At 36.3% G+C, this 13,464-nt stretch overlaps 1 protein-coding gene across 9 annotated transcripts in view; it reads left to right on the top strand.

Moving 5' to 3' along the window:
* The window catches only part of KIAA0586 (KIAA0586 ortholog), a 113,931-nt gene that overhangs the window by 53,551 nt on the left and 46,916 nt on the right, over positions 1 to 13,464 (top strand). For all 9 annotated transcript variants that reach the window (XM_058739169.1, XM_058739173.1, XM_058739168.1 and 6 more), the window contains 5 exons: positions 2,548 to 2,707; positions 3,516 to 3,735; positions 4,270 to 4,526; positions 6,839 to 6,915; positions 11,958 to 12,092. In XM_058739169.1, the coding sequence (XP_058595152.1) occupies positions 2,548 to 2,707; positions 3,516 to 3,735; positions 4,270 to 4,526; positions 6,839 to 6,915; positions 11,958 to 12,092 (849 nt within the window). The remainder of the gene's footprint in view (positions 1 to 2,547; positions 2,708 to 3,515; positions 3,736 to 4,269; positions 4,527 to 6,838; positions 6,916 to 11,957; positions 12,093 to 13,464) is intronic.

Raw genomic sequence — 13,464 nt, forward strand, 5'->3', positions numbered from 1 at the left:
ATTGTTCCAAAATAACCTTTATAGGATTTTTTTTTTTTTTTGATTCAAGATATAGCCAATGGTCACATGTTGCTTTTGGTTATTATATAAACATATTTTTAATCTTTAAAATAAAATATAGTTTATGTTCTTTTGTTGTTGTTTGTTTCATCAGCCATACTGTGTTAGTTTCTAATCTATTATAGCAACATGGAATTATACATGTTATATATATATATGGACTCTATACTACTATCAGCTGTTTAAAACTTTGTAGTCACTTCTGATTTCATAGATCATGAGGGCATCATTTTATATAGGTGAAACATTTAAACTAAGTCATTTGAGGTATAAACATGAAGTTACAGGGGCGCCTGGGCGGCTCAGTCAATTAAGTGTCTGACTCTTGATTTCGGCCCAGGTCATGATCTGTGGTTTGGGAGTTCAAGCCTTGAGTCGGGCTCTGTACTGACAGTGCAAAGCCTGCTTGGGATTCTCTTTCTTTCCCTCTCTCTCTGCCTCTCCCCTGCACACACACATGTACGTGCTCTCTCTCTCTTAAAATAAACTTGAAAAAACAGCATAAAGTTACATATTTGAATTTTATGGAGATGGTATAATGTAATTGATGTGATGTGATTATGCACGAGATTAGGTACATACTTTGGGTTTGCGCTTTCTTACTTAGTTCATTGGTAATGCAAGCAGTGCAGATGTTGTTGGGGTTATGGTTTTCTCTGTACTAATTACACTGGTTTGCTTTCTGCCTGTATGCTGCATATACTCTCATGAGGGTGATTAAATGAGAAAATGTAGAAAAATCAGTATAAATAGGCAGTATATACAGTTGTTAAGAGCATGGACTTTGGTGCTGGGAAGATCTGAATTTGAACCCTCAGCTCTGTTACTTTAGTCTCAAGTATTATAGAGAAAATGCATAGAGTTCAAATGACCAAGACTTTATCAGAAATCTTTTTACTATCTAGGAGGGCAGGCTCCCTTCCACCACTGCCATATTGTTCATTATCTTCAGAATTGTCATGGCTTTTCTTGGCCTTTGATCTTCCAAAAATACATTAAAATTTAGCTTTTAAAAGATTTTGTTGGTATTTTTATGGGAATTGATCCAGTTTTGATTGGTTTTATTTGGAGAGACTTGTATCTTTATCATACTATTATCTTTTTAGCCAAGATTTTGTGGAAGATACAGTGAGATGATGAATGAAAATAGCTTAATCTTGTGTCTAGAATTTGGTACTCAATAACTGTTTATCATCATTATCCATTACTAATACTAGTAGAATACCTTGAGATCCTCTCATGATGATGGTCAAGTGGCATTATATTTGAAAACAGTGCATTTGTTGCTGTAGTTTTATGCAGCCAAGAAGAAAAAAAAAACAGTGTATTTCTTTCATTTAAAAATAAGAGTTGAGAATATGCTAATTATTAAGCAGTGCTGTAGAATTTTTAATACACTTTGTGGTTTCTAAATTGTATATCAATTTTCAACTCAGAGTACAGAATAAAGGCTAATTACCCTCCTATATAAGGATGTTTTAGAATGAGGAGAAAAAGACAGTGTATTAAAAAAATAGGTAAAAGACATGTCTAGATAGTTCACACACAGAAAAGAAATACAAATGGCCCATATACGTATAAAAAGGCGGTCAATATCATTGATAATAAGAAAAAAAATCACCGAAACCTCATTTCTACTGATTATATTGGTAAAACTCTGAAAGTTTGATAATGCCATTGTGTAGAAAACTTTGGGGAAATGGGAATTCTCATATCTTCTTGTGATTAGTGCACAATAACATAACCCTGTAGAGGGAAATTTGGCAATATGTATTCAAATAAAAAATGCAGTTAACCCTTTAAACAGCAGTCCCACTTTTAGGAAATTGTTCTGTCGATAATCTGTAGACATGATTTAAGTCAAGATTATGTTTGATGACTCAGGGGAAGGGAACTAGGTGGATGGGACATGGCTAGGAAAGGAGATTTAATACTCATTATCTTTCTTGTGTACTTTTTTGAATTGTGACCCATTTGAATGATTACACATTTAACAAATCAATTTTAAAGTGTTTACTTTTTTCTTCCCCGGTATTTCTATCTCCATATTGTCTTCATTTCAACCCCCCCTACTTTTTTTTTATCCTTCCATTGCTTTTTACAGGCTGTGATCTTTTGTGCTAAAAAGCTGCTCTTGATATCTTGTCAGTTAAAATGCTTCCTTTCTGTTACATGGCCTACCCAGCTTGTGTTTGCATTTGATCTTCAGCTGTATATTCAGCTGTGTCTTCCTATCAATATTAGAAGAGCGAGCTTCTGATTTCTTTGGGGCCTACTTCAGAGTCAGAGCTATTTTAATGGCCTGAGGCTTTCTGCAGGCTAGTCTTGAAACTTAGCAGCTAGAAGAAGTTCAAGAGCCAGGGAAGTTAGGGCTCCATTTCTTCCCCTCCATTTAAATTCTGTTAATCTCTAAATGAGCTTATTGCATTGTTTTACATTACCTTTATATGGGTGATTATAAGCACCGTTTGTCTTGTTTTATTTTAGGCAAGAGTGTGTACCCCAGTGCCTACCCCACAACCAACTCCTCCTCGTTCACCTTCATCACCTCCTAAGGAGAGTGTGTTGGTAAAAACTCCAGATTCTTCTCCCTATGATTCAGATCATGATTTAGCTATTCCTGTGAAAGAAATATTTGCTGAAAAAGGTAGAAACCTTATTTCTATAACTTAGTTTTAATCTAATAACTACTAAATAAGATTTCATGGTTTATTTTATGTTTTATGGATTAATATGTACATACCTACTGTTTACTAGGTTTTAGTAAATCATTTTTTCTTGTAAAGAGACAAAGAAATTGGTTTCTTAATTTCCTAGTGGTACCTGGCTGGCTCAGTCAGTAGAGCATGCAACTCTTGATCTCAGGGTCGTGAGTTTGAGCCCCATGTTGGGCAAAGAAATTACTTAAAAAAAACAAAAACAAAAAACTATTAAAAAAAAGAGTATATTATCTTTTTTTTTTTTAATTTTTTTTTTCAACGTTTTTTATTTATTTTTGGGACAGAGAGAGACAGAGCATGAACGGGGGAGGGGCAGAGAGAGAGGGAGACACAGAATCGGAAACAGGCTCCAGGCTCCGAGCCATCAGCCCAGAGCCTGACGCGGGGCTCGAACTCGCGGACCGCGAGATCGTGACCTGGCTGAAGTCGGACGCTTAACCGACTGCGCCACCCAGGCGCCCCCAAAAAAAGAGTATATTATCTAATGCACACTTATACTGCTTTTAAGTTCATGGTAGTATTAAAAGTGATATCTTTTCAAGATTGTTTTCTTATCCTTTACTAAATAAACCTGGGAATTTCCCCATTATTAGCCATTATTATTATTATTAATTATTATCATCATTATTTGTATGCCAAAATATTAAGAGATTCCTGAAACAACGTATCTTGCCTTCCTATGGAGTGTTTATTGACTTTTATCTTTTCCTTTCTCTTTAAACAAAAAATCTTTAGGAAATGATATGTCTGCCATCACACTTGTTAATACTCCAACAGTTACTCCTGCTACTACACCTCCTCCTGCAGCAGCTCTTACCCCAACTTTGTCAGAGATTTCCATTGAGAAATTGAAGATCTCAGGCCCAGGGCGTGCTAAGCCATGGAGTGATGGAGACCTGCCCCTGGAAGAAGAGAATCCTAACTCTCTTCAAGAAGAACTTCACCCAAGAGCTATGTAAATGATAACATATTTACTTTCAGTAACTGCATTTCATCTTAAGTTGACATATGTGACCCATTAAAAACATCAGAAATGATAAATGAAGTTTTATAAACCATAAGCTACTTTATACTTTAGTAGAAAGAAGTTTCATAAACTTCAAGTTTTAAAAAAATTCACCAAATTTATTTATACCTTCAATTATCATTTTAAAAGATCTTTTTATGAAACAGATTAAAGGTATATATTGTTATAATATTGTTAGTAAAATAGAAAATGATTTCTCCCCAGAGTGAATGAATCTTCATTTACAATGACCAGTTAACTTTTATATCACCTTGTAAATTTGTCGTAGAGATGGTACAACTTTCAAGATGGCCTATGATTAAAGCATGAAAACAATTTTGGAAAAATAAATCTTGGTAATTACAGTAGTGCAGATTATAGAAATACTTTGCTAAAGGAGCTCTTTGAATCTGTTTTTTATATAAAAATTAATATAGGCTTTCAGTGACCTAATAAGTTCACAATATGTCTTTTTCTTCTTAGTGTAATGTCTGTGGCCAAGGATGAAGAACCTGAGAGTGTAGATTTCCCTGCTCAGCCTGCACCTCCAGAACCTCCAGTTCCTTTTATGCCACTTTCTGCTGCCACCAATGTCCCTTCCCTCATACAGATGCCAGCTTCTGATTCATCAACAACTGAGAGCAGCTTGAGTATTACTGTCACTGAAACTGAGACTTTAGATAGACCCCTCTCTGAAGGAGAGATTTTACTTAATTGTGGTCAAAAAATGGCTCCCAAGAGTAAGTTAACTTGTATCAATTGATTTCACTGGTTAGATTATGATAATTCCCAAGTAATAGTTTTCTGTGTCAAGTCTTTTTTCTTAATTTTCAAGATTAAACATGGTATAATAGAAAGAATATGGACTCTGCAAGTTAACTCTTCTGTGCCTTAACTTCAGAAAGTAAAATCTTGGTCATAAATCTCACCTTCCATAAATAATACCACTCTTAATAGTTTGAAATATACCCTTCCAGTCTTTTTCTTTTCTATTGCATATGTAGATACCTAAATACATGTGTATGTGTATTTTTAGCTTTAAAAATAGAATCATACTATATAAATTGTTTTTAAACCTTCATTTTTTTTAACCTAATAATATATCGTGGACATCTTTCTATATCAACACATGTAGCTGTACCTCAGTTTTTTAGTTGTGTGTAGTCTGTTAAAACAATGCCATGGTGGTCGGCATGTAGATTGTTTTCAATGTTTCCATATTATACAGGACTCTCTGATGACCCTTCTTACACACATACACATATGTGTGTACACTTAGTACACTTTGTACACCTATTTGATAATTTCCATAGAATACATGCCTAGAGGGACACGTTAGGTGGCTCAGTTGGTTAAATGATGGACTGGCTCAGGTCATGATCTCATGGTTCCTGAGTTCAAGCCCCGTGTTGGGCTCTGTGCTGACAGCTCAGAGCCTGGAGCCTGCTTTGGATTCTGTGCCTCCCAATCTCTCTTCACCTCCCCCACTTGTGTTCTGTCTCCCTCTCTCTCTCAGAAATAAATAAACATTTAAAAAAAAATTTTTTTAGGGGCACCTGGGTGGCTCAGTTGGTTGAGCGACCGACTTTGGCTCAGGTCATGATCTCGCAGTTTGTGAGTTCGAGCCCCATGTCGGGTTCTGTGCTGACAGCTCAGAGCCTGGAGCCTACTTCAAATTCTGTGTCTCCCCCTCTCTCTACCCCTCCCCTGCTCACTCTCTGTGTCTCTCTGTCTTTCAATAATAAATAAATGTTAAAAAATAAGTAAATAAATTTTTTTAAAAAGAATACATGCCTAGAGGTGCCTGGCTGGCTCAGTTGGTTAAGCATCCAACTCTTTTTTTTTTTTTTTTTTTAAGTTTATTTTGAGAGAGAGAAACAGCATGAGCAGGGGAGGGGCAGGGAGAGAGAGAGAGAGAGAGAGAGAGAGAGAAAGAGAATCTCAAGCAGGCTCCACACTGTCAACACGGAGCCTGATGTGGGCCTCGAACTCACAAACCACAAGCTCATGACCTGAGCTGAAACCAAGAGTCAGATGCTTAACTGACTTAGCCACCCAGGTGCCCCAAGCATCTGACTCTTGATTTCAGCTCGGGTCATGATTTCACGGTTCATGGGATTGAGCCCTGCATCAATCAAATATTAAAACAAAAACTTTTAAATAAATAATAAAAAAAAAAGAATACAAACCTAGAAGTGGAATTGCTAAAGCAGAGTATGCACCTTTAAAATACTGATACATTAAAAAAAAAAAAAATACTGATACATTGCCAACTTGTTCTTTAGAAAGGTTACTCAGTTTTTTGTTTGTTTTTAATGTTTATTTATTTTGAGATGGTGAGAGAGTGAGCAGTGAAGGGACAGAGAGAGAGAGAGAGAGACGAAGAGAGAAAAAATACCAAGCAGGCTCCATGCTGCCAGCACAGAGCCTGATGCGAGGCTTGAACCTACGAACTATGGGATCATGAACTGAGCCAAAATTAAGAGTTGTGCACTTAACTGACTGAGCCACCCAGGGGCCCTGAAAGGTTAATCAGTTTTTAATTTTAATCCATTTTAATTACTTCAGTAGTATTTAGGAGTGCCTCTCAATTTCATGTGTCTCAAGTTATGACCAGTTGGTAGGTAAAACAAAAATCTCATCTTTGTTATAAAATATACTTAAAAAAAAAAACTGGTGAGATTGAGTAGCTTGTGAATTATTATTTAAGAGCAGTAAGTTTAAATGTAATGGCTTTATGGTCAGATTATTTACTGAATTTATGTTTCTTCTGTTTTCTGAATTTTTTTTTTTTTTTTTAAATTTTTTTTTTTTTTCAACATTTTTTATTTATTTTTGGGACAGAGAGAGACAGAGCATGAACGGGGGAGGGGCAGAGAGAGGGAGACACAGAATCGGAAACAGGCTCCAGGCTCCGAGCCATCAGCCCAGAGCCTGACGCGGGGCTCGAACTCACGGACCGCGAGATCGTGACCTGGCTGAAGTCGGACGCTTAACCGACTGCGCCACCCAGGCGCCCCTGTTTTCTGAATTTTTATGTTGTATTTTCTAGTTTTAGGAGATGGACGGCTGTGTCTGACAAACCTAAACGATAGCTTATCCAGTACTCTGCATGATGCCCTTGAAATGGTAAGAAATTATCGCCGCCCCCCCACATTGAATTCTGACACAAAGAGTATTTTGATACACTTGTTGCCATTGATTAGGGTTTTTATCAAATATTTGAGTTATAAGTATAAAATTTAACAGAATATCCACGAAGGAATTTAAGATTTCTTGCACATTTCATTATCATATTTGCACATTTAATTATCATAATTGTGAGAATGAAAAGAAAACTATTAATCTCCGTGGCTCCAGTAGTTCAAAAATACACAGGTAATGTAATTATATGATGAAAATCTAGCTCAGTACAAATTGTCATATGGATATATTGCCTTTACAATATTTCAAACAGGATATTATCTGTTTAAACCAGCTTTCTTACAATATATTTGTTATTTTCCCCTAACGAGGATTATAATTCTTTGCGCTAAAAATAATTCAATTCATTGGCATAAGAAAAAGAAACTGAAATAGGACACAGTGGGTGGTACCATCACTTCCTAGTTACTACATAGCACTATGGAATAAAAAATAGGCATTGAAAAATATATTATTATAATTATTACAATATGTGTAATATCAATTCATATTATATGTAATATCAATTATCACATACATAAATATCATACAGAAATGATAATAGAAACTTTCTTTTGAAATACTATGATGGAATAGAAATCTTTCCTTTTTATATATATTTTCAGCAATCTAAGCAAGGACAGGTAGTTGTACTCAACTCTCATCTATGTTTATCTGTAGCCTTTGCTAAGCATTGCTGATATTGTTGCTCTTTCTTTTTTTAAAGTTTGATGATTTTGGACATATGTATACATCTGTAAAGCCATTAGTGCAATCCAGGTAATGGCTATATCCTCATCCATCATTCCCCAAAGTGTCCTCATGCCCTTTTGTAATCCCTCCTCCTCATCTCCTATGAGTCCTCTCATCCACCACGTCTACCACAACTGTTGGTCTGCTTTCTGTAACTGTAGATTAGTTTGCATTTTCCAAAACAACAGAAATGGATATCTTTTTTTCCTGGTTGCTTTAACTCAGTATCATTATTTTGAGATTCATCTGTATTATAGTGTGTATCATAGTTCATTCCCTTTTTTTTTTTCTTTTTTCTTTTCTTTGTTGAGAGAGAGTGTGAGGTGGGAGAGGGAAGAGGGAGAGGGAATCTTAAGCAGGCTCCATGCTCAGCACAGAACCCGGCACAGGGCTCAGTCTCACCACTGTGAGATCGTGACCTGAGCCAAAATCAAGAGTCCGATGCTTAGCTGATTGAACCACCCAGTCACCCCTATTGGGGTGAACTATTGTTCATTCCTTTTTATTGCTGAGTAGTAATATGTTGGATGGTTGTACCACAACTTTTCCATTTACCTGTCACTGGACATTTGGATTTATTCCAGGTTTGACTATCACAAATAAAGCAACTATAAACATCTGTGTATAAGTTTTGTATGGACATATGCTTTCATTTCTCTTGGGCAAATACATAGGAGTGGAATGGATGGATAATGTGGTAGGTGTATGGTAAACTTTTTAAGAAAAGCTGTTTAATTTGATCTGCTAATTTTTTTTTTTAACATTTATTTATTTTCAAAAGATAGAGAGACAGAGTGCGAGTGGGGGAGGGGCAGAGAGTGAGAGGGAGATAAAGAACAGGAAGCAGCCTCCAGGCTCTCAGCTGTCAGCACAGAGCCCAGCACGGGGCTCAAACCCACCAACAGTGAGATCATGCATGACCTGAGCTGAAGTCAGATGGTTAACCAACTGAGCCACCCAGGTGCCTCTGATCTGCTAAAATTTTGTGTTGACTTTTTCGCATCCATGTTTTATAGGAATTACATTTTACAGGAATTTGCAAAGAGTTTTGGACTTTGCTCAAACATATAGTTAAGTTACCTAAAGACAGTTTTTACCCTTTTGAGTCTTGTTTTGAAGATTCATTGGGCAGGACCAGAGCAGTACTCACTCCCCACTTTGGAGGCAAGACCAAAGAGTATTGCACTCCAACCAGTGCCTTAAATGTAGTTTCCCAGCCCGCCTGGTGGGAACAGCTGTTATTCCAGCCTGTGTACACGCCCTGGGCACTATTAGAGCCAATCGTTTCTCATGTGTTTGTTCATCCAGCCTCATGTGGTTACCCTGCATGCATGTGCTGATCAGTATTTAGTGCTCCAAGGGCACCCTCTGCAGATCTCCAGAGTTCTCTCCCTGTGCAGCTTTCACTTTTCTGGTAGCTCATGAACCCCCTGCTGTCTCGGCTTCCTTGGAGTTTCAGTCCTGTCTTCTCAGCTCAGGAGCCACTGAGCTCTGCCAGGGTTCTCCCGCCTGTGCTGCAGGCTGGAAACTTTCACAGGCAGTAATCTGGAGCAGCCGCACGTTTCTCCTGATTTGTTTTCCATCTCTCAGGAATCACTGTCTTTTGCCACCTGATGTCCCATGTCTTGAAATGCAATTTCTCATATACTTCATCTACTTTTTAGTAGTTTCAAGGGGTTGGGTAAATCTGGAAGTAAAGTCTGGTGGCATTGTTGTCTTTCCATTTGTGTCATTATACATGACCATAATGAAAACAAAGAGATTGGTATATTTTTGAAAAGTCCTTCTATCCCTTTATAATCATAATGCTAGAAGTTCCTTTAAAGCAACCACTTGAAGTGATGTAAGGTAGAATGTGTATTAAATCACCAGGGGAACTTTTTAAAAAGTATGCCTGCTGGTTCCATCCTCTGATACATGGATTCGGTAGGTCATGTGGGTTGTACGGTGTGCATGTTTGTGAGCAGTTAGAAGCCTAGACCTGTATATTTTGAAAAAGTTCCCAGTGTTCTCACGTGCATCCTTTGTTATATGCGACTACTCACTTCACAGATGAAGTTGAGTGAGGTTAAATGACTTGTCCATGTCACATAGCTATTTAGTGACAAATCCACAGCTCTTTCTCTCTCTGTTATTTATATAATAAATAAATATAAACAAATAAATATTTAATATTTATTCTTATATTATAAACATTACATATATTATTATATATAATACTATAAAATACTATATATAATTATATATATGCAGTTATATATTTATCAATATATAATACATATATAACATAAGTATATAAACAAATATATCAAATAAATATTTGTAATTATTATTTAAAATATTTAAAATATTAAATAAATAAAATATATTATATAAACAATTTATTTATATTTATAATATAAATTATTTATTATATAAATAATATTTAATATGTGATATGTATTTATAATTATATATTTATTATTACATATTATATAAATAATATAATGAGACCTTTTCATTTTAAGATGATAATTGTAAATTTTGAGTTCTAATAAGAGGCTTTCTAAATCCTAAAGCTGAAGTTACAAGGGGCTAGGTGTGTGTGGTGGGGCATTGCTCCAGTCCAACAGACAGCTTTGTGGGCTAGGTAGCATCTTCATACTATTAAAGATACTTAATACTTAATATCTCTACAGTATAAAGATGTTTAATCTGGAAATTAACGTACCCAAGTGATAAAATTTGTTAAAAACAATTTACCCTGTACAGGGGGTAAAATAACGCATTAAGGAGAGTTTTTGTAAGATTTTAATGGAACAGTTACTTCTCTAACAGTAATTATTTATTGTAAGTAATTAAGTCCATTATGAAGAGAGTGGAAATCACTTTTATGAAATAATATGTGGGGAAGGCATAAATGAGATGTCTTTATTTTCAGAGAAGCATTAAACTGATATTTGGCTTACTTACTATGTCATTATGGCATTTTTATCCATTCTTAGAACTTTATCATGGTGCCAGAGCATGTTTAAGTTTGTTTAAAGTAAATGGTTAAGCCAAACCAGGGCTAAATGATAACATCTTTTCTTTTTCTACATTTGAAACTGAACTCTAATTTGATATTTTTGCTAAGCCTAAATTAAATGTCTACAAATTCATAATGAAGTCAAATGCAGAAGTACCATCTTGAAAAACCAAGAATAACTTGAAGTCATGTCACCAAGAGGCATTTATTTATATACAGCTGGGGGATAAAGACTTATGGCAATCTAGAGTTAATAAACTTTGTTTCATTAATAGTAAAATAAGTAAAAAATACTATTGATGGAATTGAAACTCTTGTTAATAGTTGTATTTACAGAGGAATCCAGTTTCTCTGACTCTGAGGCCCACACTGCCCTTCATCTTTGGGATGGGTCATATATTTTTTTTTTTTTAATTTTTTTTCAACGTTTTTTATTTATTTTTGGGACAGAGAGACAGAGCATGAACGGGGGAGGGGCAGAGAGAGAGGGAGACACAGAATCGGAAACAGGCTCCAGGCTCCGAGCCATCAGCCCAGAGCCTGACGCGGGGCTCGAACCCACGGACCGCGAGATCGTGACCTGGCTGAAGTCGGACGCTTAACCGACTGCGCCACCCAGGCGCCCCAAGGGATGGGTCATATTTGAAGCACCAGGAAGCCTAGTCTGGGTACTCCCGGGAGGGCTGCAGTACCTGCTCCCTAGCCAAGTACCAGAGATCAGCCCTTTTGGAAGGGACACTCGAAGGTCTATAGGCGCCTTAGCATATTTCTGCAGGTTTTTATTTTCACCTGCGGTCCAGGTTGTAGTGTTAAGATGGTGCTTCGCCCCCATTACCACACTGTGGTGTTGCTTCAGGTGCTGCATAAATAGGAAGCAGGAAACTGTGAGCCAGAAACTTGATGGTCCTATATAAAACATCTGTGAATCATTTAAGCTCAATCACTTGGGACAAAGGGTCCAATTTTCATGCTTATTATAATAAATCTCCAGTTTAATTGTAATCAAATGACTTTATGGTGGTGTTTCTGTTTGAGGCAAACTAGAGGGTTGTTAGTATAGTCAAATGGAAATGAGAACTAAATGAAAATAGAGTCTGCCTTCTTTCCATAATGTGCTAATAGGCCATTTTCATGATAACTACTACGTTTTATTAATCATAAATCAAGAAAAATACAATTGCTTGATACAATTTCTTTGCTGTATTCATTGTCTTTATATTTCATTCAGGAAGACGATCCTCCCAGCGAAGGACAAGTGATTAGGATGCCCCATAAAAAGACTCCTACAGATGGAATTCTTTCTCTTCTTGCCAAAATGACCCAGGAGTCATTAGTTTCGCAGCAAGCAGTCTACCCTTCAGAGGTACTTATTAACCTTAGTGATTTTTTTTTTTCCTCTTGGTTTGATCCTAATACAGAAAAAAAAAAGCTTTTGTAACTTTGACCTGAAGTCAGAGCGCTACAATCTTACAGTTGAAAGGAATTCAGACTATCCGTTCTAACCCTCTTGTTCCCTAGTTGAAAAAAGCTGAAGCCCTTTTAAATGATTTGTGAGGATCATTCATTCTTTCTCTCTTTCTTCACCCATTTACCGAATATTTACTAGATGCCAGACACATATAGTAAATATGTGAAGGAGATAGGACCCCTACTTTTAGTAAAGTTATAGTCATGTGGGGAGAAGAGGGATTAATGATTAATCAAAGTTGATAACTGATAAAAAATATTTAGAAAGTGTTGAATATCTCAGTGTGATAGCACTTTAGATAAAGAGATAAGTCTGGAGAACGTCGTTGAACCAGATGATCATGAAGAACCTTTTAGGCTGTGGAAAGGCTTGGGCACTACTGTAGAGGCTATTAAGAGATTTTGGGCAAGGAGGTCATAAGCTAAGGAATATGGAGGTTTTATAATCCAGTCCTGGTGTTTGGAGGGGAAGAGGGTGAAGGAATGAATCCTGGCCAGATTTTGCCTGCAACCTTTCACCCTAGCTGGGCCTTTGTGCTCCCTGATGTTACTCTGGGTACAAGTATCTGCAGCCTGGGTTGTTGCCAAGATCAATGGTACTTAGGAGTATGAGAGCACTTTGTGAGTGGGCAAACTAAGGCTTCAGTTGGGTCATAGACTATAAGGTGTTAAATAGCTCAGCAATTACAAGCACCCTAGAAAATTGATTCACAACAGAAAAGGTACTGTTTATTGCACAATATTTTATATGGTAGTGGCAGAGTAAAATAGGCACTGTGAAATATTTCTAATTAATTTCTAGGGGAAGTATATTTTCCATCATTCTATACTTTGCCCAAGAGTCTCTAAATGTTTTATATTGAGAATACTCCTTTTCTATTTAAAGGTTGTTGAGGTAATTGATGTTGCTCAAGAAAAGTCAGATTAGGGACCTAGAGGAGGTAGAGGTATACCAGAATTGGGGAAAATTGTAGAAAATCTTGAATGTTGAGCTAAGAAGTTAGATTTTATTTTACAGTCAATAGAGCCATCAAAGATGTTTCAGCAGTGATTTCTTAATATATTCTAGTAAAAACACTTGGTTGAAATTAAATCCCATTTAAATGACAAACATGAGAGCTTTCAGACTTTGGAATTTTTATTCAGTTCTTGATGAGCAAACTCATAGTTAGAATATTTCTGAGTTACAAAATGTGGTAGTGATTAGATACATAATTTTTAATCCAGAAAGAAAATAGAAGTCTTATTAATTCTTTCTAGTTTTTTTA

This window comes from Neofelis nebulosa, chromosome 7 (assembly GCF_028018385.1).
Source record: "Neofelis nebulosa isolate mNeoNeb1 chromosome 7, mNeoNeb1.pri, whole genome shotgun sequence".
Lineage (NCBI taxonomy): Eukaryota > Metazoa > Chordata > Mammalia > Carnivora > Felidae > Neofelis > Neofelis nebulosa.